A 25,928-nucleotide genomic window follows, 5' to 3' on the forward strand; every position below is an offset into this window, starting at 1 on the left:
GAGGAAGGAATACCTCCAAATTCATTTTACGAGACCACCATCACCCTGATATCAAAATCAGAAAAAGACATCACAAAAAAAGAAAATTACAGGCCAATATCACTGATGAACAAGATGCAGAAATCCTCAAGAAACTTCTAGCAAACAGAATTCAACAACATATTATAAAGAATATACATGCACTTTTCTTTTCTCCACCATCCTATGTGTGGTTGAGTTTGCTTCCCATGATGTCGTCTCACAAGACTCTCAGGGTCAAGCAATTCCTAGCCAAGAAACAAAAGCAGAATTGTCCCATTCCTCAATGGATTCAAACAAAGACTAGTAAGATCAGGGACAATTCCAAGAGAAGACACTGGAGAAAAACCAAGCTGGGTCTATAAGAAGTGTCACATATAAAGTGGAACACATGCTGTGTGTTAAGACCATCTGCAGATTAACCAGCCAAATCACAGTTGGAACATCACAACTGTCTAAACTTATGGGAGAGATGGAATGCATGGCTCCCTAATGTTTCTTGTTTCCTTGCTAGCTGGCTATGAGGCTCAGTAAAAAATATGTGAAACTTATTTGGGGAAAAAGAAAAAAAGATCACACACCATGATCCCAGGGATGCAAGGATTCTTCAGTATAAGCAAATCAATCAATGTGATACACCATATTAACAAACTGAGAGATAAAAATCATAAGATCTTCTCAATAGATGCAGAAGAAGCTTTTGAAAAAAATTCAGAACCCATTTATGATAAAACTCTTTAAAAAATGGGCATGGAAGGAATCTACCTTAACATAATAAAGGCCATAAATGATAAACCCACAGCAAACATTATTCTCAATGGTGAAAACCTGAAAGCATCCCCTCTAATATCAGAAACAAGACAAGGGTGCCCATTCTCGCCACTATTATTCAACATAATTTAGAAGTCCTAGCTATGACAATCAGAGAGTTAAAGAAAACAAAAAGAATCCAGACTGGAAATAAACAGTAAAACTCTCACTGTTTGCAGATGACATGATACTACTATACATAGAAAACCCTAAAAATACCATCAGAAAATTACTAGAGCTAATCACAGGATACCAAATCAATACACAAAAACTACTTGCATTTCTATGCACTAACAACAAAAAGTCAGAAAGAGAAATTAAAGAATCAGTCCCATTTATATCACTGCAACAAAAAGAACACAATACATAGGAATAAATCAACCTAAGGAAACAGAGCTATACATAGAAAACTATAAGACACTGATGAAAGAAAACAAAGTCAACATAAACAGATGGAGAGATATTCTACTTTCCTGCACTAGAAGAATCAATATTGTGAAAATGACCAAACTACCAAATGCAATCTACAGATTCAATGTGAACCTATCAAATCACCAATGGCATTTTTCACAGAACTAGAACAAAAAAATCTCACAATTCGTATGGAAACACAAAAGACCCCAAACAGCCAAAGCAATCTTGAGAAAGAAAAACGGAGCTGGAGGAAATTAATGTTCCTGACTTCAGAGCATACTACAAAGCTACAATCATCAAGGAAGTATGGTACTGGCACAAAAACAGAAATATACACCAATGAAACAAGACAGAAAAGCCAGCGATAAACCCTTATCTTTGACATAGGAGGCAAGAATATTCACTGAGGCAAAGATAGTCTCTCCAATAAGTGATGCTAGGAAAACTGGACAGCTACATGTGAAAGAACAGAACTAGAACACTTCCTAACATGATATACAAAGATTAGCTCAAACCGGACTAAAGACCTAAATGTAAGACCAGAAGCTGTAAAACTCTTAAGAGGAAAGCATAGGCAGAACACTTTATTATACAAATCACAAGAAGATCCTGTATGAGTCTCCTCCTAGAGTAATAGAAAGAACAACAAAAACAAACAAGCAAGACCTAATTAAACTTAAAAGCTTTGTACAGCAAAAGAAACTATAAACAAGGTGAAAAGACAACCCTCAGAATGGGAGAAAATATAGCAAATGAAACAACTGACAAAGGATTAATTTCCAAAATACATAAGCAGCTTATGCAACTCAATAATAGAAAAGCAAATAACTCAGTCCTACAGTGGGCAAAAGACCTAAACAGTTCTCCAAGGAAGACATACAGATAGCTAATAAACACACGAAAAGATGCTCAAAATCACTCATTGTTCAGTTCAGTTCAGTCGCTCAGTAGTGTCCGACTCTTTGAACCCCATGAACCACAGCCGGCAGGCCTCCCTGTCCATCTAACTTTCGAAATCCACCTAAACCTATGTCCATTGTGTCGGTGATGCCATCCAGCCATCTCATCCTCTGTCGTCCCCTTCTCCTCCTGCCCCGAGTCCCTCCCAGCATCAGGGTCTTTTCCAATGAGTCAGCTCTCCGCATCAGGTGGCCAAAGTATTGGAGTTTCAGCTTCAACATCAGTCACTCCAATGAACACCCAGGACTGATCTCCTTTAGGATGGACTGGTGGGATCTCCTTGCAGTCCAAGGGACTCTCAAGAGTCTTCTCCAACACCACAGTTCAAAAGCATCAATTCTTCAGCACTCAGCTTTCTTCACGGCCCAACTCTCACATCCATACATGACCACAGGAAAAACCATAGCCTTGACTAGACGGACCTTTGTTGGCAAAGTAATGTGTGTTTAATGTGCTGTCTAGGTTGGTCATAACTTTCCTTTCAAGCAGTAAGCCTCTTTTCATTTCATTGCTGCAATAACCATCTGCAGTGATTTTGGAGCCCAGAAAAATAAAGTCAGCCACTCATTATTAGAGAAATGCAAATGAAAACTACAGTATCCCCTTACACCCGTCAGAATGGCCATCATTAAAAAAAATCTTCAAACAATAAGAGCTGAAGAAGGTGTGGAGAAAAGGGACATGACATGTTGGTGCACTGTTAGGTGGAATGTAAACCGATGCAGCCACTATGGAAGACAGTAAGGAGATTCCCTAAAAACCTAGGACTAAAACTACCATATGACCCAACAATCCCACCACTACGCATATACCCTGAGAAAACTGTAACTGAAAAGACACATGTACCCTGATGTTCACTGAAGCACTATTTATAATAGCTAAGACATGGAAGCAACCTAGATGTCCATGAATGGATGAAGAAGCTCTGGTACATATACACAACGGAATATTACTCAGCCATAAAAGGGATGCATTTGAGTCAGTGCTAATGGGGTGAATAAATCTAGAGCCTATTACACAGAGTGAAGTAAGTCAGAAGAGAAAAACAAATATCCTATGTTAAGGCATATATTGAACCTAGCAAGATGGTTCTAATGAACCTATTTGCCCAGTAGCAATGGATATGTAAACATAGACTTATGGACACAGTGGGTGGAAGGAGAGGGGGAGATGAATATAAGAGGGTGAGATGAATATGAGGAGAGGGTGGGATGAATGGAGAGAAGCACAGAACAGAAACACACATTAACATACGCAAAATAGCCAGCCAGTCGGGGAATTTGTTATATAACTCAGGGAACTAAAACTGGGGCTAGTTGCAAGCTAGAGGGGTAGGATGGAGTGGGAGTTGGGAAGGAGGTTCAAGATGGAGGAGACGTATGTATACCTATGGCTGATCCATGCTGATGTATGGCAGAAACCAACACAATATTGTAATTATCCTTCAATGAAAAGTAAATCAAGAACTACAATGTAATCCTAAGCCACATGAGACCAGTAAAAAATGACAAAGATCAAAATAACATTCCAACTTAGCATCTTTAATGGTGGGGTCAGGAATTACAGGACAGTTTCATGCCTGTTTAAAACATGTTTTATGAAGCAGTTGACTTTTCTTGAAAAATCTGTATTCAGGTCAGGAATCAACAGTTAGAAATGGACATGAACAACAGACTGATTCCAAACAGGAAAAGGAGTACGTCAAGGCTGTATATTGTCACCCTGCTTATTTAACTTATATGCAGAGTACATCATGAGAAACGCTGGTCTGGAGGAAGCACAAGCTGGAATCAAGATTGCCGGGAGAAATATCAATAACCTCAGATATGCAGATGACACCACCCTTACGGCAGACAGTGAAGAGGAACTAAAAAGAGTCTTGATGAAAGTGAAAGAGGAGAGTGAAAAAGTTGGCTTAAAACTCAACATTCAGAAAACTAAGATCACGGCATCTGGTCCCATCACTTCTTGGCAAATAGACTGGGAAACAGTGACAGACTTTATTTTGGGGGGCTCCAAAATCACTGCAGATGGTGACTGCAGCCATGAAATTAAAAGATACTTGCTCTTTGGAAGAAAAGTTATGACCAACCTAGACAGCATATTAAAAAGCAGAGACATTACTTTGCCAACAAAGGTCTGTCTAGTGAAGGCTATGGTTTTTCCAGTAGTCACATATGGATGTGTCAGTTGGACAGTAAAGAAAGCTGAGCAGTAAAGAATTGATGTTTTTGAACTGTGGTATTGGAAAAGACTCTTCAGAGTCCTTTGGACTGCTAGGTGATCCAACCAGTCCATCCCAAAGGAAATCAGTCCTGAATATTCATTGGAAGGGCTGATGCTGAAACTCCAGTACTCTGGCCACCTGATGCGAAGAACTGACTCATTTGAAAAGACCTGGATGCTGGTAAAGACTGAAGGCAGGAGCAGAAGGGGACGACAGAGGATGAGATGATTGGATGGCATCACCAACTCAATGGACACGAGTTTGAGTAAACTCTGGGAGTTGGTGATGGACAGGGAGGCCTGGCGTGCTGCAGTCCAAGGGGTTGCAAAGAGTCCAACATGACGGAGCAATTGAACTGAACTAACTTCTCTAAGGCAGACAACTTGAGTGAAACAATGTGAATTAATAAAATATCTGAATTACACAGAACATTTAAGAAAAAAAAATGTATCTAATACAATGACTAAAAATATAGGTGGCAAAACTATTTCTGGCAGAGGGCTGATTTAATTACTGGATTCAAATCATGTTATTTCCAACACAATGTTTTTATGTATATGGTTAGGGGTCCTCAATTTTGTTTTCTTTAGGACCTACTCTACTCTTAAGATTATTGTGTTATTCTACAATGATTTCCTCAATAGATGTTAACTTTAATTTGGTCTCTGCTGCTGCTGCTGCTGCTAAGTCGCTTCAGTCGTGTCTGACTCTGTGGGACCCCAGAGACAGCAGGCCACCAGGCTTCCCCGTCCCTGGGATTCTCCAGGCAAGAACACTGGAATGGGTTGCCATTTCCTTCTCCAATGCATGAAAGTGAAAAGTGAAAGTGAAGTCGTTCAGTTGTTCCCGACTCTTAGCGACCCCATGGACTACAGCCCACCAGGCTCCTCTGTCCATGGATTTTCCAGGCAAGAGTACTGGAGTGGGGTGCCATTGCCTTCTCCGAATTTGGTCTCTAAATTTTTTCAAATAAAGCATAAAGTCTAAATTGGTATAGAATCAGATTTGGGAATTATGAGTGCTGGAGCCAATAATGTGGTTCCAAGGTAAACGAGGAACTTATTCAATACTTTTATGTTTCAGAAGTCTTAATTTAATATATTTAACATCTTTTTCGAAAGTCTAAGTGTCCCCTGGTTTAAAAGATCAGTGTCACTGGCAGGGAGTGCCAGAGTTACTAAACTCTGAATAGTGACTACTCACGTCACGTCACTGACACCGTTTCAAAGAAAATATTCAGCATATTCCTACCCTGAAAAATGAAGACACACAAGTCACAAGCAAAACAAACTTGAAATTTCATACTATGTCCACACCAAAGTCTGTCAGTAAAAAGCAAGCACAATACAGGAAAAGCATATCTGTGAAGTCTCAAAAAGCTATTTTCTCAGAAATATCTATCAAAGATTTCTACCTTGAAAATTATACACACTCACTTTAAAAGAGGACAGTGATAACACATGCTGTCATTCAATTTTAATACGTAACACCTTCTGGAAAAACCTGGACAAATTTTTTGGTCAACCATATATCATGGTATTAAATGAATATAATGTAAAAATGTAAATTTAGAGTATACTATAGAAACTGATGAGGATTCTTAGATTTTAGATAACCTACTGGTATCAATTAAAAATGAAAGGCCAGGGACTTGCCTGGTGGCCCAGTGGTAAAGAATCCACTTTCCAAAGCACAGGATGCAGGTTTGACACTTGGCTGGGGAACTGGGGTTCTACGTACCTTGGGACAGCCAGGCCCACGTGCTGCAACTAGAGAAGCCCATGCACCCCAACTACTGAGCCCGGGTGCTCTAGAGCCCATGTCCCACAACAAAAGAAGAGAAGTGCCCATGTGCTGCAAGACCCAGCAGTCAAAAATTAAGAAAAAGAAAGGCCATAAACTCCATACCTTTCCAACTGCTTCTGATGTTTCTCCTCTCTAGCCTGGGCCTTCATCTGTTGTACTTCAATAGTGTCAGGCTTCCTTCTTCGCATGTACAGTTCATGGTTTCCCATGCATAAGGCCAAAATCCGCTTATTGATTCTCAAACGAGGTGCATAAAAAACAAAATCCTAAACATAAAGGAGCCTGAATTTAAAATCTTCATGAAGGATAGTTCTTCCCACAAGAATCTCTACAAAATTTCAACCTTTCCTATGAATTCTAATGTCATATTCCATATAGTTTAGAAATCATGGAATTTCTTTACTCCTTATGCCATACTTTCACAAAACTGGTTCCTCACCCTTTTGTTCCCTACTGGTTTTGTGGAGAAGCTAACATTCTTATCTTCTCAATGTATTAAATGACATTTATTCTTTTTTCTTCTCCAAAGAAACTATGAACATCAATTTCTTCACCTCAGAGGAAGATTTTTTGTTTGTTTTGCCTTTGCCATTAATCTCAAAATTGGACCTTTTTTCAAGTCTGTTAATCTTTTTAACCTAGAAATTTTCTCCGTATCTTTGTGTTTTCAATAACTGAGCTAAAATACTAGAGTATACCTGACACTAGAGCAATTAAAAAAACTATTTAAATATAAAGATTTCTTACGTTCAAGGCTTTGAGTTACAAAAATCCAAAGTTCATTATGCAATACTCTCTAAGCAAGTTAATGTAGAGGAGGTTACCTCCACTAATTCTAGCCACAAACATGCTTTTTTTAAATAGGAATGGTGATTGTTTCCAACCATCTCCTAATAAATATTGCCTATTTTATAATTAAATCTCAGTTAAAATAAAACTTTGAAAAGGGCTACTTCTCAGAACCAATTCAATGAATACACAATAATATCTATTATTATTATTGTCATTCTTCAAGTGCTAGCATAGCAAAGTGGCAGAAATTTAAAGAGTTAATACATAAAAATAAAAAAATTTTACTTACAGGTGCCTTTTTGTCAATCGGCTTTATAACAAATTTTTTGTCATTAAATGAAATATTTCTGATTTCACTCCAAGGAAAACCAATTTTAGGTGTTAACCTCAAAAAAATAAAAGCACCCTTTAAGATGAATATATTCTCATTATAAAAACAAACTGACCTATTCCAGTTAAGTTCAAAGTCCCCACTGTCCAGAATCCCTAATCCCATTCCCTCCCATCTTGAGCTCACCCCTCTTTCACATTCCCTATCTTTATCTGTAGTCACACTTCCAACAGGTACTCTAACGGAAACTCTTTCAAAATTTTTAAAGGAAGAAAAAAAAAAGATTTCATCCACAAAATTTACTCTTCAGGTCATTTCTGTTTTTCATTCAAAACTTTCCAAATTTTCTCTTCTGAATAACATAGCATTTTAACTTGCTTTGTAATATATGGAAAAATAAGAGAGTAAAATCAGTAAAACACTCTCTTTTGGAATTTGTATTTGCTTAGGAATGTGTACTTTATTAGATACTTGCAAATAATGAAAATAAAGTTCTGAAGCCAAAACAAAAAGAAACATCTTAGAAAAAAGCATTACTGGCATAGAGTTAAGAGGCTCATGTGACATGGTAAATAAAAGGAAGGTGTAAAATAACTGTAGCTATCATTACTTAAAAGTGCTCTAAGAGCCTGACATGTTATATACATTCCGGGTCGATTTCAAAATAAAATGCCACTGTTCACTATGCATGATACAGCAATATTCTACTTTATTGATGTCTAAAAATATTCAAAATAATTCTTATAAATGTTCAAACAAAAAGTGCTTTAAGATACAGTAAATTATACACCTATAATTCATTGTCTCACTGCTGCTGATTATGCATGTTAATTTCAATTTCAACCTACAGGCCAGGCAAAACATTTAAGTAATCACTTTTCATCTATGAGAGAATAAATTTTAAGTTACCAGATATAACTCACAAGACATCAGGAAGCATACTTCAAATAGAAGTGAAATCACTCTATTTGATAACCATACTTCTTGAGAAGTAGAACTCTGAAACTACAAGATGTTGAGAAAACAGGTATGTTATGTGAGAACCTATCTGACATTAACTAATCTTTTAATTTGGGGGCAAGAGAGCAGCAGTTAAGAGTAATCAGGCCCCAAGAGAACTTTACACATAAGATTAAAGCCATACAGACTGCTGAATAAAGACTAATTCACTATTCAACTAATTTACTTACTTGTCATCATGTTCATAAATATTCAGACCCAAAGCATCAACACCTAGCCACAATTCAGTTCCTTTCTTATTTTTTATTTCAAAATAGTTGACTCCATACATTTCTAGATCCTGTGCAATCTTCAAGTACTCCATCATAGAATCTTCCCTGTTGAAATAAAGCTGATTTTAACATATATAAAAAAAGATCAAAAAAATTACAGAACATTTTGGATTAAAGTTTAGTGCTTTACATGTATTCATATAAGTCTAATAACCTTTCAGGGATAATCTGATATAATAAAAAGTGTTATTAAAAAAAACCTTAATTTGAGGAAAAACACTAAGAAAATAACCACTCAATACCTTAGCATTCCTCTATGTTCTTCATGCCAGTTCTGTATTCTTTCTTCCCACTGTTCTTTTGTCAGCTTGTGTTGCTCCAAAACACTGTAAGGAAAGAAAAAAATCTATAAAAATGTCCCTTAGATTCAAAATCAATACGCTTTTAAAAAGTCTAGAATTATTCAAGTCCCTTAACTGTGGTAGTCATACAAAGCTAGACACATGTAAAACTGCACAAATACATACACACATATACACAAATGACTGCATGAACACTGAGGAAACCTGAATGGGGTCAGTGGATGGCATCAACGCCAACACCCTAGCTGTGATACTGTACTGAAGTCATGCAAGATGTTACCATCAGGGAAGGCTCGGAGGATACACAGGACTCAGACCTCATTACCATTTTTTATTACAACTGTGTGTGAACCTACAATTAACTCAAAATAAAAAGACTTTATGACCCTAAAATTCTTTTACATTTAGAAATAGTTACATGGATAGTTTATGGGAATTCAAATGTTTGCAATGAATAAAATACTGCATCAAAAACAGGGAAAGTAACTTTCTCATGAATAATAAGAAAGATCGGAGAGGAATAGATCAAAAATCAGAATTCTTCTTTGCTTCTATGTATTTACTTTCTTTGCTGCTAAATTTAATTTTTATATTTTCTACAGGTATACTTTTAAGTAAGTTTATAAGTGAAAAGGCATTTTTTCCACCACACCCCCAAGCTTCAAGTAACTTATTAGTTTCTTTTGTATCATTTCAGTGTTTCTTCCACAAATGTAAGCAAACATAAACAAACGTTTTTATCTTCAACACTTAAATTGAACACTTCTTCACAGCACTTAAATTTTCTCATTTTTCTTAATACTCTCTTGCCATCTGCCCTCTGTGCTCATCAAGAGGCAAGCCAGGGCAATGTAATGCAATGCAATGCAGCCAACTGCAGAAATGACAATGTTAACGAAATCTGAATGCACAAGTTAATTAAACTGAATGCCACTAAGATTTATGTTCCCTTGGTATCTCTAATTTTCTTGAAGAGATCTCTAGTCTTTCCCATTCTGTTGTTTTCTTCTATTTCTTTGCATTGATCGCTGACAAAGGCTTTCTCATTTCTCCTTGCTATTCTTTGGAACTCTGCATTCAGATGCTTATGTCATTCCTTTTCTCCTTTGCTTTTCACTTCTCTTCTTTTCACAGCTATTTGTAAGCCCTCCTCAGACAGCCATTTTGCTTTTTTGCATTTCTTTTCCATGGGGATGGTCTTGATCCTTGTCTCCTGTACAACGTCATGAACCTCTGTCCATAGTTCATCCGGCACTCTATCTATCAGATCTAGCCCCTTAAATCTATTTCTCACTTCCACTGTATAATCATAAGGGATTTGATTTAGGTCATACCTGAATGGTCTAGTGGTTTTCCCCACTTTCTTCAATTTAAGTCTGAATTTGGCAATAAGGAGTCCGTGATCTGAGCCACAGTCAGCTCCCAGTCTTGTTTTTGTCGACTGTATAGAGCTTCTCCATCTTTGGCTATAAAGAATATAATCAATCTGATTTTGGTGTTGACCATCTGGTGATGTCCATGTGTAGAGTCTTCTCTTGTGTTGCTGGAACAGGGTGTTTGCTATGACCAGTGCGTTCTCTTGGCAAAACTCTATTAGCCTTTTTGCTCTGCTTCATTCCGTACTCCAAGGCCAAATTTGCCTGTTACTCCAGGTGTTTCTTGACTTCGTACTTTTGCATTCCAGTCCCCTATAATGAAAAGGACATCTTTTTTGGGTATTAGTTCTAAAAGGTCTTGTAGGTCTTCATAGAACCATTCAACTTCAGCTTCTTCAGCTTTACTGGTTGGGGCATAGGCTTGGATCACTGTGATATTGAATGGTTTGCCTTGGAAACAAACAGAGATCATTCTGTCGTTTTTGAGACTGCATCCAAGTACTGCATTTTGGACTCTTTTGTTGACCATGATGGCTACTCCATTTCTTCTGAGGGATTTCTGCCCACAGTGGTAGATATAATGGTCAGCTGAGTTAAGTTCACCCATTCCAGTCCATTTTAGTTTGCTGATTTCTAGAATGTCGACATTTACTCTTGCCGTCTCCTGTTTGACCACTTCCAATTTGCCTTGATTCATGGACCTGACATTCCAGTTTCTATGCAATATTGCTCTTTACAGTATTGGACCTTGCTTCTATCACCAGTCACATCCACAACTGGGTATTGTTTTTGGACTGTGAAGAAAGCTGAGTGCCGAAGAATTGATGCTTTTGAACTGTGGTGTTGGAGAAGACTCTTGAGAGTCCCTTGGACTGCAAGGACATCCAACCAGTCCATCCTGAAGGAGATCAGTCCTGGCAGGACTGATACTGAAGCTGAAACTCCCAATACTTTGGCCACCTCATGCGAAGAGTTGACTCACTGGAAAAGACTCTGATGCTGGGAGGGGTTGGGGGCAGGAGGAGAAGGGGACGACGGAGGAAGAGATGGCTGGATGGCACCACCGACTCGATGGACATGAGTTTGAGTGAACTCTGAGAGTTGGTGATGGACAGGGAGGCCTGGCATGATGTGATTCATGGGGTCACAAAAAGTCGGACACGACTGAGCAACTGAACTGATCTGAAGATTTATGTTCTGGTTTTTTATATTAAGCATCTCAAATCTCCTTCATTTCCATTTTATATAATGTATTATTAATCTGCATAACTGGTTTGCAGGTATCTAAAAATTCCCATTTTGGAAAAGAATATGGAAAAGAATAGACATATTTTATGTATAACTGAACCACTCTGCTGTACACTGAAAGTAACACACTGTAAATCAAATATCCCAATATAAAATAAAAATTAAATTAAAAAAAAGAGAACTTCCCTCACTGTCCAGTGGTTAAGAATCCCCCTGTCAAAGCAGGGGACACAGGTTTGATTCTTGGGCGGAGAAGATCCTACATGCTGTGAGGCCAACTAAGCCGGTGGGCCACAACTACTGAGCCCTAGTGGAGCTCACTGTGGGCTATCTGAGGCAGTGGAAGCCGGGTAGAGCCCCCAGGGTTCCCTGTCCCCAGTCCAGGAAGCTGAGGTGCTGCTAGTCAGGGGCCACTTGTCCGGATTCCGCCAAGTGCCTGCTTTGCCTGGGGGCCTTTGCGCACACCGCCATCCTGGCCGCCGGCCACCGGCACCCAGCTCTCCCCTGCGCTGCAGAGTTCTCTGCGCCCCAGGCTGCCCTGGCCGAAACTCGTTGGTCAAGGCCCCAAGCACCGTGCCTCCTGCTGGACTCGGCACCCCCAGCGCCTGGTCCAGCGCTCACCACCGCACCCGGTGCACTAAGGCCTCCTCAACCCGGCCATATTGCATGTGGGCTGGACCCTGCCCCCAGAGCCGGGCATTCTGGAGAGCCAGGTCCCCTCACCAGACTGCTGCCGCTGGCGTCTCAGGCCTCAAAGACAAGACAGGGCCCCAGGGCCCCGCCATGAGCTTTCTGGAGACCTTGGCCCTGAGCTTTGGGGGGTGGGTGGGGGCTGGGGAAGAGACTCTAGCCTGAGGGTGACCCAGCATCTGGGTGAAGAGGTGCTGGGAAGGGCAGTGGTCACATGCGGGTGAGATGTGGTCTATAAAATTAGAGCATCTATATAATACATATTTCCCTGGTTTCTGTCCTTCTCTTTGCCCTCCTTCCTCTAGGATTGTACCTTCTCTGATCTCAGCCCAGCCCCAGTCCCTTCCAGAGTCCCTAGTGCATGGAATAAAGTGGTTATTAAATCTCACCCCTGCCAAAAAACTGACTCTAAATGACTCTAGAGCCTGCAACTACTGAGTCCACATGCCCTGGAGCCCATCCTCTGCAACAAGAGAAGCCACCTCGATAAGAAACCCAGGCACCACACCTGGAGAGTAGCCCCCACGTGCCACAACTAGAGAAAGCCTGTGCACAGTAAGGAAGACTCAGTACAGCCAAGAATTAAAATAAAAAACTTGAAAAAAAATTTTAAAGAAAAAAAAAAAAACAATTACTGAGGGGTGGGTGGGGAAGCTAAATCTTCTGTCCAGAAAAAAAGGGAGTCTTTTCTTCATGATAAGGCTAATGTTTCACCTTGGCTTTAAATCTATTTGATTTAAACGACTTGTGCATGTATGTGCATGCACACATGCTAAGACATCCCAGTCTGCGATCCCATGACTGTAGCCCCCCAGGCTCCTCTGTCCATGGGATTTCCCAGGCAAGAAAACAGGAGTGGGTTGCCATTTCCTTCTCCAGGGGATCTTCCTGACCCAGGGGTGGAACCTATGTCTCTTGTGTCTTTTGCATTAGCAGGTGGATATTCTTTACCATTGTGCCACCTGGAAATCCCTTTAAATGACTTATTTGTCTATTTTCTCAGGAAATATTTTCTTACTTCATCATTTATCATCCCTGCCTATCTATATTACCAGATACACGCACATCTCAGAGACATTTTCGGTTCATTTTCAGACCACCTCAACAAAGCAAGTTACACAAAATTTTCAGTTTTCTAGTGTATACAGAGGTTATGGTTGTACTATACTGTATGAAGTGTGCAACAGCATTCTCTCCATAGAAACAATGTATATACTAAAACTTAAAAATACTTTATTGTTTAAAAAAAAAAAAAGGTAACCACCCTCTGAGCCTTCAGAATGTCATAATCATTTTGCTACTGGAGGGTTTGAAATATTGCAAGAAGCCTCAACCTGATAGAGATACATGAAGTGAGCTAAAGCTGTTGAAAAAAAATAGTGCTAACAGACTTGCTTGATGCTAGCTGCCACAAACCTTCAATTTGTTAAAAACACAGTACCTACAGTACACAATAAAACAAAGCACAAAAAAGAGAGGCACGGCAGTATACTTATTTGCGTGAAGCACGCAACAATCACATCCATGTTCCTCACCAATTATGCCCAGTGCCAAAACAGAAGAGGCAAAAATTTGTAGAGGGAATAAAGGAATCAATTATTTTCCATCTTTTAAAGAACACTTTAAACCCATGCTTCCCTCCTCTTAGTTTTTTTATCACAGCCAAATTTCTTTCGGGAACTGTTTGTATTTACTGTCCTTTATTGCTGCACCTCACATCACTGCCCCCACTCTACCACAATCTGGCTTCAACCCCCAACACTCTACTAAAACTGCTCTTACACTGGAGATGTCAATAGGTTCAAAACTGACATTTTCCTTCTCTGAAATGGGTTCCTTCTCACCTTGAAAAGCTATTGCAAACCACCCAGATACCCAAGTCAGAAACCTGGTACAGAAAAACATGCATATCTAGCTCTTTTCAAAAGAGAGGGATAGTATCTGGTGGGACTGACTATTCCTATCAGCAGACTGCTAAACTCTACTGTGGGAGACCAGATTGTTTACCTGGGTTTTTCAATACAAGGATTATAAATATCCATCAAAATTATTAAATTAAGGTATCTGATTTAGGTTCACCAAATAACCTGATTACTAACTTTCCCCCAGGCACTTAAGTGATAAAAGTGTGTTATATACTATACATGGAATCTGGCTTCCCTCACAGCTCAGTTGGTAAAAATCCACCTAAAACGCAGGAGACCCCGGTTTGATCCCTAGGTCGGGAAGAAGGGATAGGATACCCACTCCAGTATTCTGGCCTGGAGAATTACATGGAGAGTCCATGGGGTCGCAAAGAGTCAGACATGACTGAGCAACTTTCACTTTCATACATGGAATAAAATCAATGACTAAAAAGTATATCCTCCATTCTAAACTAAAAGCTTAATATTCTGACATTATGGATTTCTTTTAAACTTAGATAACCTGAATGAATTCTCCTGAGACTAACAACTTGAAGGACACCTGACTGGACCTTCAAAGTTAAAAACCAAATCTTGAGCAGCACGTGCTATCTTTCTTCTTCCTAAATAGACTGGGTTTCTCTAGGTCTCACAGACCTAGAGAACAAACTTATGGTTGCTGGGAGGAAGGGACAGTTAGGGAGTTTGGCATGGACATGTATACACTGCTGTATTTAAATGGATAACCAACAAGAACCTACTGTATAGTACAGGGATTCTCTGCTCAATGTAGCATGGCAGCCTGGATGGGAGGGGAGTTTGGGGAGAATGGATACATGTATATGTATGGCTGAGTCCCTTCTTTGTTCACTTGAAACTATCACTATATTGTTAACCTGCTATACTCTGATACAAAACAGAAAGTTTAAAAAAAATAAATAATTTTTTAAATTAAAAAAAAAAAACACATCTGAAATGCAATTCTGCTGCTGCTGCTAAGTCACTTCAGTTGTGTCCGACTCTGTGCGACCCCATAGACAGCAGCCCACCAGGCTCCCCGTCCCTGGGATTCTCCAGGCAAGAACACTGGCATGGATTGCCATTTCCTTCTCCAATGCATGAAAGTGAAAAGTGAAAGTGAAGTCGCTCAGTCATGTCCAACCCCCAGCGACCCCATGGACTGCAGCCTACCAGGTTCCTCCGTCCATGGGATTTTCCAGGCAAGAGTACTGGAGTGGTGTGCCATCACCATTCTACTACACTAGTAATCAATTACTCAATTCAATGCTTAAAAAATCCGAGACACTGAATTTTGGGTTGGACCAATAATTATAAACAGACTAACAAGTATCTCATACTCCTGATTCTTTCAGTGAATACTATATACTATTATAACTATTACTGTTATAATATTAAAGAGCAGAACAGTACATAACATTTAATGATCAATTACTAAACCTACTGTACTTAATGGTACCTATAAAGCATACGGCAACAGAATATAATTTACTAACCAAAATTGTTAATGCTACAACCAAAGGAATTTAATAATAAAAGTAGACATAAAGTAGTTTTGATTTCTTCACATTTAGTACCTACAAAAAAGAAATTACACTTAAGAGCTTAAATATTATGAGGAAGTAATAGAGAACTTAAATTTTAGGTTAATAATATGCAGTTTTGCCTTTAAATAGAAGTTTTAAAATTCAGGAATCTGTGCAAATAGTAATAATTTCTCTGGATTCTAAAGAAAAATCCCTATCTACATTCTAATATCAGAGTCATATATACTACTACCATTAAGAACTGAAATGTTTAAAAGTAATATTTGATGTAATTTCTAAATTTTATAAATAATACTACCAACTAACAGTTGTATCACACTTTACAATTAAAACTGTAAAGCACACAGTTCATGAACTGTAATTATAAACATAAGGCTGACAGAGCAAAACTGTTACCCTCATTGTGCAGAGTGAGACATTAAGGCTCAGAGAGTGTAGGTTATATACCTGAGGCCACATAATTAGCAAAGGGTAGAATCAGCATTTAAAATCAAGGCCTGCTAATGACGCTTTCCTGCAGCATGCTACTTTAAAATAACTGTTATACTGAAACCAAGTCTGCCTAAACCAAATTCTCTGAGTTTTTTATTAATCTCTATATGCAAAGCTTTTTTGCCTTTCCTTGTCCCCTCTGACTTCAATCCTGTGCTAACTGAACACTAATCAACCAACAGCCAGATGACTAAAGCTGCTGTTGTCAATATCACTATTAACGTTACCATACTAAAACTGCTACTATAGATATCAGCATTAATGTACAAACTCAGGTTACTTGGCAGACCCCCAAGTCATGGGCCACCTAGCCAGAGAATCTTAAACCACAGACTTCTGACTCCCAAGCTGTCACAAAACAATGATTAATTCTAGCCTCTTTGTTCTTTCCCTTTAATAAGCACCTAACTCAAAGATCAGGTGGGAGTGGATCTGAGACTTGCCTCTCACTCCCTTGTTTGGTACCCTGCAATAAATGGTGTACTTTCCTTTACCACAAACAGGTGTCAGTAGATTGGCTTTCCTGCATCTGGGGAACAGACCCAAGTTCAGAACAGGCAGTAGTATGCTGCAGATGAGAACAGAGCACTAGACCAAGAGTCCAATAACCAGGTTTAAAAAGTCTTTCGGAATGTCAGAAATTTAATTTTAATTCTATGGAGGAAATGTAGCCTGGAACTTATTTTCAAAAACACTTATTAAGCAATGGTCTACCTGCATGAGAATTTTTACTAATAAGCAGCAACAGTCATGCCTCCTCAAGCCCAAATTATCACTGCCTCCACTTACTGCTTATCTGTGAGAATGAGAAGAGACAAAATGTTTAAGTAATTACACAGTACATAAATCTATGTAGCTTCTGGGTCATAACTTTTAAAAAGTATACTCTAACCCAACTGGCAACTTAAAAATCTAAAAAAATAAAAAACACAACCATTTACAAACTTCTAAAACATGATTTTTCAGAGACTATAGCGTAAAAGCATGCTTCACTTACCGCTGGGGGAGAAGCCTATCATTAGCCAGGTAGCCTGGTTTATGAATCTCTTTATTATAATCTCCATACTTGGCTTGGACAGCATAGGAAGCCAAAAGAACTGCAGTTTCTGGTGGACAATATATCTCATCATTTAATATAGCTTCTTTAACTTGCAAGAAAAAAAGTCTCTGGGTTATTTCTTGAATTAACTCCTCAGAAACATCTTCAGGAAAGAATTTAGCTCTAAATTTGAATTGCAAAGGATTCTCTTTTTTAACATCTTGCTGTGTCACCTGTAATAGTAATTTCAAGTATAGTCAATAAAAATCTTAGGTTCATAGTAACTGACCATAGTCACATAATATCCTCTTTTGGTACAAAATAGGATATAAAACATAAGATTCTAAATCTATTAAGATTTTAAACCTATAATAAATGTGAGAAAAAGATTCCATGCTTATGAATGTGACTGATAACTCACAGATCCTAATTAATAACCTAATTGAAATTTCTCCAGAGCAACTTATCCTGAAGATGTTTAAATTAAGATCAAAATAATTAGCAATACCTTATAGTATTTCTTACTGCTGAGTTTTCAAATAGGAAACAAATGAACATTTCTTTTTTTGAAGATGATACTAAGATGGTACCTTAGTAAATTAAAAGACATGACACCTTTAATGATTCACAGAGATAACTATAAAAAGAGGTTTAAAATCATTTAGACTCTGAGTTTTTCTGGCTCAGTCTGACTGATTTAACATGATCAAAATTAACTTCAAAGCAACTTAATTATTAGCTAGACATGTTATCATACACACTTTACCTTCTTATTTAGTTTAAGCCATGTAGAATAGCCCTTGCTGTCCACGTACTGCAGCCCAAAAAACCAGACCTCACGCAAACCAACTGTTTTCACCACCTTAAAAAAAAAGTTTATTTCAGTTCAGCACTCACATTGTAATCAGAAGGCACTATACTTCAAAGGAAGAACAAAACCACATGGAAATTATAGGTTTATTCCTTTGCTATAGTAAAGATCTTTCCTAAATTTAACATACTAATTAAAGGAATATTCCTAAAAATTTAAGTTCAGGTTTTATTAAATTTCATGTCATTTCAATCTTATCTGATCCACTCTTCTGTATGCCCTTTTCCTTCTCATCTGCCAACATGACCCTAACAGATAGAAGAATCTGGGGAAAAGATACAGAGCTATCCTAATCCCACTTTTCTATTTCAATTTATCACTGCCCCTAACCCAAACTATACTATCAAGTAGCCCAAACAAATAGTATCATTTGGTAATAAGACTCTCTGAGGACATGTAACTGCCATGCCTCAGGCTATCCAGCTGCTGCTTTCACCTCCATTCCTACCTACCTTCACTCAGCATCATACATTCTATGTTCTACTCTCACTGAGCAAGAAACCATTCTTGGAACATGCCATAAATTTTACCCTTCTATACCTTTGCTCATGCTTCTTCCCCTCCCTAGAATGTTTCTTCTGTACTTTTATTTTTCTTTGCTTTTCTCCTGTACTTTTACCACCTGTTAAATAATGTATTTCTCAAGGCCCAGCTCAACTAACACGCTTCTGTGAATGAAGCTTTCCTATCATCTAGACAAAATTAATCACTTGGTCCTTAGTAACTCCACAGTACTTTATTTATACTGCTGCTTAAACACTTATTTTATCATAATTAATTATTATTAGTACAGTATCTATTTACCTTCCTTGGCTGTTTAAAACTAAGGACAAAGATTACTGCCTTATTCATCTTAATATTCATGTCATTTCCAAGAATGACTAGCTTGTGGTAGGTACTCAAGAATACATGAGTCTGAGTGAACTCCAGGAGTTGGTGATGGACAGGGAGGCCTGGCGTGCTGCAATTCATGGGGTCGCAAAGAGTCGGACATGACTGAGCGACTGGACTGAACTGAACTGAAAGTGGTAAGCTAGGATTATTAACTCACACTCAGGATTATGCCAACAAAAGCATATTTTAAATCTGAATTTAAAATGAGGGAGGTGAGAGTTTATTAGGACTTTAAAAGCTTTACAAAAAGATTCAACATTAGTTCTTTAGTAAACATTCTTGGTTTAAAACAAATATTTCTTTTAAAATAAAAATCTAAAAACATGCCAGGCTTTTGGTTTCAAGATGTAAATGGAACCCTTCAGTTTACTTTCCCTCTTGAAAAAATTTCACTGAAATGACACGAAAATTAAAAATAAGAAAAAAATTTTAGCTGTGGAAAAAAAAAATTTAGCTGTGCAAGGAAAGGTTACCACTTTAAAAAAAAAGAGAGAGAATTGTCTGAATGATATGGGATATAAATATCCACAGTGACAGCAAAAGCTGATCAATGCCAAACAACCAAAACTTGAACGTGGACAAAGGAGATCCCAGATAATTTAACTTTGGCAAAAGATAGGTTGTCCCAACACAGCCACAGAAAACATTTCAGCTCAGAGTGGCAGGAACAAGAAATGTCAAGAGCAGCACCAAAGCAGCAAGCCTCAGTTTTGTCTCCAGGCTTTCTGTGAGTCACAACACTGCTAAGTACAAAAGGGATCTGCCAGAGGAGCACAAGGGACAGCCTCTTAAATTCAGACTGTCACAACACACACCAGAAAAGTAAGAGACCACAGCTGGGAAATTCCTTTAACAAGCTCCATCTTTTCCTATTTCTGAAAGTCTTGTAGGAAACTTTAAATCATGCATCTACAAGTAAAAGCATACTTGGGCACATAACTATAATATATGTATATTTAGCACATAACTATAATATATGTATATTTATTTGTAAGTTATACATATGCTATCACATTAATATATCAGAAAGCCCATCCTAAAAAATTAAAAGCAAGATAAAAATACAAACAAACATTTTAGTATTTTTTTCTTGCACTATAACAGATGATGCTGAGTATTCCTGGGGGTAGTACTATTATAGTCCCACATGCAGAAGCTAGAAGAGGGGGCCAGTGAAGAAAGTCAGCAGGTAGCAAACCAAAGGACCTCACAAACTCAACCAGAGCCTCTCCACATGGCAGATGGCTTCAAGCTGACATCCTAATCAGAAGTGAGGGTTTGCTACAGGTGGATTCATCTGATAGAACTCCTGCCCCTAGGCCTGCTGGTCTGACCCTGAACCTACTGACCTTGACCTGACAGCCAGCTCACCCATATACTCAGCTTCACCCAAGGTAACACAAGATTTGGATCTGGAATTTGGGCTCAAGTTGCCAAGATACAGAACAGGGACTACAAGAAGTAACTGCTGAGAAAGGCCGTAACAGATAGCAATGCTCTTTAACTTAGATCTTTTCATTTACAATATGAAATGTGTGTATGTGTGTGTGTTTGTGTATCAAACACTGTTATACACAGTTTACATGAAGTCTCAATTAATTCTGACAAAAACCTTCTGAAGGAATAATGTTACCACCATCCTCATTTGTATAAATGAGAAAAATGAGACAAAGAAAGTAATATGTATGAAGTCAAACAGCAACATCTGGTACTCTACCTCTAGCAGTGTGGTTCCAGAGCCCACGTTTTTCAACTACTATACATTACTGCATCATAAAACATGTAGTTTCCTTTTCCCTGGTATCTAAACTAAAGCAATTCTGCTTAGGAAAAAAACAAATATTTTATTTCTCACTATGCAATACCAAAAAGGCCCATGTGCTAATTTGTTTTTGACTAACACAAAACATTTTGCTCACTATAAATAACATTTCAATTTGCTATGAGTACAGTAAATGCTAACTCCATCCACATTTTTATTCAAGACAGCTTATGTACTTACAAACATGAGACCTAGAAGAATCAACAGAAGTATTAGTTCACAAAAGTAAAATATCTATAATGTAAATTGCATGCAATTGCTTACAATGTTGCCTTAAAAAATTGCTCACTCACAACAAAAAAAATCCTTTCATCTCCAAAAAGATTTTATCTGGCCGTTCAAGTTCATTAATTATCTAATTAGTAGATTAAGTTTATTACCTAGTCAAGGGAAGAAACAACTTCCCAGGAGTTTTGAATTTTTATGTCATCATTATTCGGGATCAGTAGGTAATTAGTATGTTATTCATTGCTGTAATACCAGGAACTCTCCCATTTTCTAAGGTCAATAGTTAGCATGACCACAGACTACTGCTCTCCTGATCCTAAGTTCATGTAAAAGTTCTTGTAAAAGTTCATGTAAAAGCTACCTCCTCCTTTCTGCAATCAATTCACTTCTTAAACACTTGACCCCTAGTCACCAATCTCTTTCCTCCTTTTCTCAATAAAACTTGACTACTTAAATCATTATATACAGCATTACCTGGGGAGCCTCAATAAAAGTACTAATAGTTTAGAGTAGGTCCCAGACAATCAAACAGAATCTCTAGAGGTGGTTTCCAGGCACTGCTTTATTTTTCTCTTTAAAGCTCCCCAGGGTGGCTCAAGTGTGCACTCAAGAGTGATAAAAAAGATAAAATCAATAGTTCAAGTTCTTTAACATGACATCCATGTTCTAACTCCAGGCTAGCATATTATGAGCCTACGACATCAAACTGCTATCACGGCCCTATTTATAGCTTATGCCTTTGCTCCTGCCATCTCTTTGAAACCCAAGTTCCCCTGCCGAGTTTATGATTAATCTCTCTATCCAACTTTACTCCCATTCTTGTCCCCTCTGACCTTAATCCTGTGCTAACTGAACACTAATCAACCAGAGTCAGATGGCCAGAACTGCTGCCATTGTTGATAATATCAATAATGTAGTAAAACTGCCCTTGTATCATCATATATCATCATTAACACACAGGTTACTTCTCCAGGGCGAGATAAGCTAAGAGACCCTCAGGTAACAAAACCAGAGATATCCTGACTAACCAAACCAAAACTACAATTAAGAAATGTCACAGAAATATCACATGATGATTAACCCCAGCTTCTCTGTTCTTTCCCTTCTGTAAAAAACCTCTAACTCAAATACCAAGTTGAACTGGATCTGAGACTTGTCTCCCACTCCCTTGCTTGGTGCCTTACAATAAACCCTTATTCCACTGTAAACTCTCGGTGTTAAGAGTCTGACTTTCTGTGCATTGGGTACACAAGCCCATTGCTCGTTTATGTCCCCTGTCTAGGATCAACACCTATTCCACTCATGGACTATGGAGAATATCACTGAATTCCTTTTAGTCCTTATTACAATGATTTTCATATCAGATGTTTAATAAACACCTGCTAATAATTATTTTTTAAAAGTCCCATCTCTCAAATCTAGGAATGAGAAAGACTATCCCTACAGTTGTTCAAAATATCTGAACAAGTACTGTGAAAAATTTCAAATGCTACATTGTAGCATTTTAAGTAAAGGTATAGAAAAACAGAAAAAGTATGCAATAGCATGCACACTATGGTGTCAAAATTGCATACTTCATGTAGTGAATGATACCTGGTCAAAAAGCTGTTTGCCAGTTGTATTGGGCTGAATGGCAAATTCCAGCTCGGCATCCATCGTTGTTACTCTTACATTGATCTGCAATGAAAACAAAAGGTATAATCAGCAGAAAAAAGAAAATACTTAAGTATAATGTCAGGCATGAGAAAATATTTAAGCAATTAAAAAACAACTCAATGTACCTAATATTTTCTTTATTAAAGTGATAGTTTGATTTATTTATATTTTTGATTTATTGAATACTTAACATACATTAGGTGCCAGGTCTGGTGCTTTTCACATTTTTATTTAGCCTCTGCAACAATACCAGGAGATATATGCATTTCCACAGAAGTATTCATGTATATAGAAAACTCTCTGTCACTTGCCCAAGAACACACACATATTAAAAAGCAGGGCAGGTATTTAACTGAGGTACAACTCCAAATTCTTTGAATGTCATTCACTATTCCATATTTCTTTTGACACAAAAATCAAATATTGTTTTTATACTGTAAATGTATTCTTTACTTTATAAAAAGCATTCATCTATTGCCTTTTACTTGCTAGACTTTTTCAAATTCTGATTTTTATGTGTAAATAACTTCCTAGGTAGGTATCTCACCAAAAATGTAACATGCCTTAACCAAAGTAATTTTTATTCCAGAATAGCATCTTCACCTAGAATCCACCATGACATAGTAAAAACCTATCTTTTAACTCACACTATTAGAACTCTACATCAGACTTATTTCCCCTTATCTTTAACTCATTCTAAAAACCACATGTACCTCTGCACATGTACTTTTATCTGAAATACTTTCTCCAATCAAAAATACCTTTTAGAGCTCCTTCTTTATAATAATCTTTTCGGAAATATTAATACACATAAAATGTATGTAACATATATAGACAATGATATTTGGTCTTTATCCTGGTTCCCAGCAGAGCTCCTAAAATCCTTTAAATTCGCTGAGTGATAGATGTGAGAAGATTTTCTGTTATTCACAACAAGCTCCTTTCGATCATACCAGAGTTTATGCTAATGGGTAACTCTAGATGGACCCTAATAGCTTCAGAATGGGGGCCAGTACCCAGAGAAACCAATCATGCCATTAGAGGAGTAAACCTTTGAGCCACCCATCCCAACTACCCAGGAGAGTGAACGAGAAGGAAAGAGAGCTGATCTCCAAGGTCCAATGATTTAATCAATCATGCCTCTGAAATGGAACTCCATAAAACCCTAAACAAAGGGGTTCAGAATGCACCCACTTGCTGACAGGGTGGTGCATCGCAAACTCCACAAAGACAGAAAGAAGCTACTTCATTCAGGACCCTTCTGGACCTTATCCTCTACATCCATGTTCTTTATAGTTCCCTTTACATTAACCAGTCATTAACAGCAGTGAAGTGCTTCCCTGAGTTCTGTGAGCTGTTATAGCATATTACAGAACCTGAAGAAGGGATTGTGGGTATCTCCAAACCTTAGGCAAGTTAGGCAGGAGAGACAGTCACACGCATTACCTGTGATTAGCTTCAGCAGTCTAGTGGTCTGGGCCCTTAATCTCTGGGGTTTGCGTTAACTCTGGATAGCTGTGTCAGAATAAATTAAACTGCAGGACACACACCTGGTATCCACACAGAACTCGGGAACTGACTGGTATGGAAAACCCACCCATTGGGTATCAGAACATTTTGAATTACCAAAGTGTTTTCCTTTACCCATAAATCTACCATTCAACTTTAAAACTAGAAATGACAAAGCAGTGTCACCAGTGTATTTCTTCTTTGTGAATTTCTGGAACCCCAATCCCCACTGCTGCTGCTGCCAAGTTGCTTCATTCATGTCCAACTCTGTGCGACCCCATGGACTGCAGCCTACCAGGCTTCTCTGTCCATGGGATTCTCCAGGCAAGAACACTGGAGTGGGTTCCAATCCCCAGAAGTAAGCACTAACCTAAATTTTCTGTTTGTGATCCTCTTAGTTTTTTTAAAAAAACAATAGTTCTATCACAAATGTAGGTATCTATGGTAAAATATTATTTAGTTTTTGATTTTTAGCTGTTTTGTTGTTGTTCAGTTGCTAAGTCATGTCTGACTCTTGTGACCCCATGGACTATATGTGGTCTGCCTGCCTCCTCTGTCCATGGAATTTTCCAGGTAAGAATACTTGAGCAGGTTGTCTGTTCCTTCTCCAGGGGATCTTTCTAAAATTGTATAGTACTTGCTAATAAAGTCTTCCTTGATGTGGACAACGATTACAATATGTATTTACTTTATGAAAATGCATCCAGCATATATATTCTTTTGCATATGCATATTCTATTTTTTTTGTATATTCTAATTCAATAAAAGGTTTAAACAAAAATTTTGCTAAACTATAATTTGCCTTTTCAGTTATATTTCTAAGATTCATTGGTGTTTTTGTTAGTAGTTGCAATTCACTCATCTTTATGTGACTAGAGGGTAATTCATTTATCATTTTCCTATCAATTGACATTAAATTGTTTCCAATTTTTTGGTTTTTAAGAACAAAACTGCTGTGAGCATTCTTGTACATGTCTCCTACTACAAGTGTCTGAGTTCCTCTAGAAGTATAACTCAGGAGAATCCCTGGGTGACCAAGTACACACCTTCAACTTCACAATGTAATGCTGAATTTTCTTCTAACATGACAGCATCAATTTACACTCCCACCAACAGTGAATAAGAATTGCTGCTGCTTTGTATGTTCACTAGTAGACATCAGATTTGCTAATGTTTAACAATCTAGTAGGTATAAACTGATATCTCAGTATGTTATTAATACACAGATTCTTGATTCCTAATGAAGTTGGAACATTTTCTTATGTGTATATGCATAATTGTAAGACGGCCCTCATGACTTCCCCCAACCCCTACAACTTACTCCCATGATTACATTAATATTACATGATAAAAGAGATCTTGAAGATGTACTTAAGGTTACTAATCAGTTGATCTTAAGATAGTAAAATTATTGTGGGTGGATCTGAATTAATCTCACCAACTCTGCAACCCCATGGACTGTAGCCCGCCAAGCTTCTCTGAACAGTAAATTACCTTTAACTAAAAAGACAATAATAATGCCCTAGGTTAGAATTTCTCCCATTTCAAAGTCTCAGGATCTCCTTATGCTCTTCCCAAAAAGCTTTTATATGTGAGTTCTCTACCCATATTCACATTAGAAAAACTGAGAAAATGTTAAGATATTAACTTAAATATAACAAGAAAAAACCTATCAGATGTTA

General features: G+C 37.9%; 2 protein-coding genes across 3 annotated transcripts in view; one reads left to right on the forward strand and one right to left on the reverse strand.

Annotated features, from left to right (window-relative positions):
- RDX (radixin) overlaps positions 1-25,928 on the reverse strand; it is a 106,792-nt gene that overhangs the window by 60,026 nt on the left and 20,838 nt on the right. The window contains exons 3-9 of one of the 2 annotated variants that reach the window (XM_061440237.1): positions 22,675-22,758; positions 18,033-18,128; positions 17,225-17,499; positions 8,893-8,976; positions 8,549-8,695; positions 7,317-7,413; positions 6,338-6,501 (exon numbers count right to left, since the gene is read on the reverse strand). In XM_061440237.1, the coding sequence (XP_061296221.1) occupies positions 6,338-6,501; positions 7,317-7,413; positions 8,549-8,695; positions 8,893-8,976; positions 17,225-17,499; positions 18,033-18,128; positions 22,675-22,758 (947 nt within the window). The remainder of the gene's footprint in view (positions 1-6,337; positions 6,502-7,316; positions 7,414-8,548; positions 8,696-8,892; positions 8,977-17,224; positions 17,500-18,032; positions 18,129-22,674; positions 22,759-25,928) is intronic. The other variant, XM_061440238.1, reaches the window with a different exon arrangement.
- Positions 231-955, forward strand: LOC133261705 (large ribosomal subunit protein eL39-like). Its single transcript, XM_061440239.1, has one exon. It carries the CDS (start codon positions 231-233, stop codon positions 381-383), a length of 153 nt encoding a protein of 50 aa, XP_061296223.1. The 3' UTR covers positions 384-955.

The sequence above is a fragment of the Bos javanicus genome, chromosome 15, assembly GCF_032452875.1.
Source record: "Bos javanicus breed banteng chromosome 15, ARS-OSU_banteng_1.0, whole genome shotgun sequence".
Lineage (NCBI taxonomy): Eukaryota > Metazoa > Chordata > Mammalia > Artiodactyla > Bovidae > Bos > Bos javanicus.

Excerpts from the sequence above, each read along its gene's own strand:
- LOC133261705 (XM_061440239.1), top strand. The coding sequence starts at position 231 with ATGTCGTCTCACAAGACTCTCAGGGTCAAGCAATTCCTAGCCAAGAAA.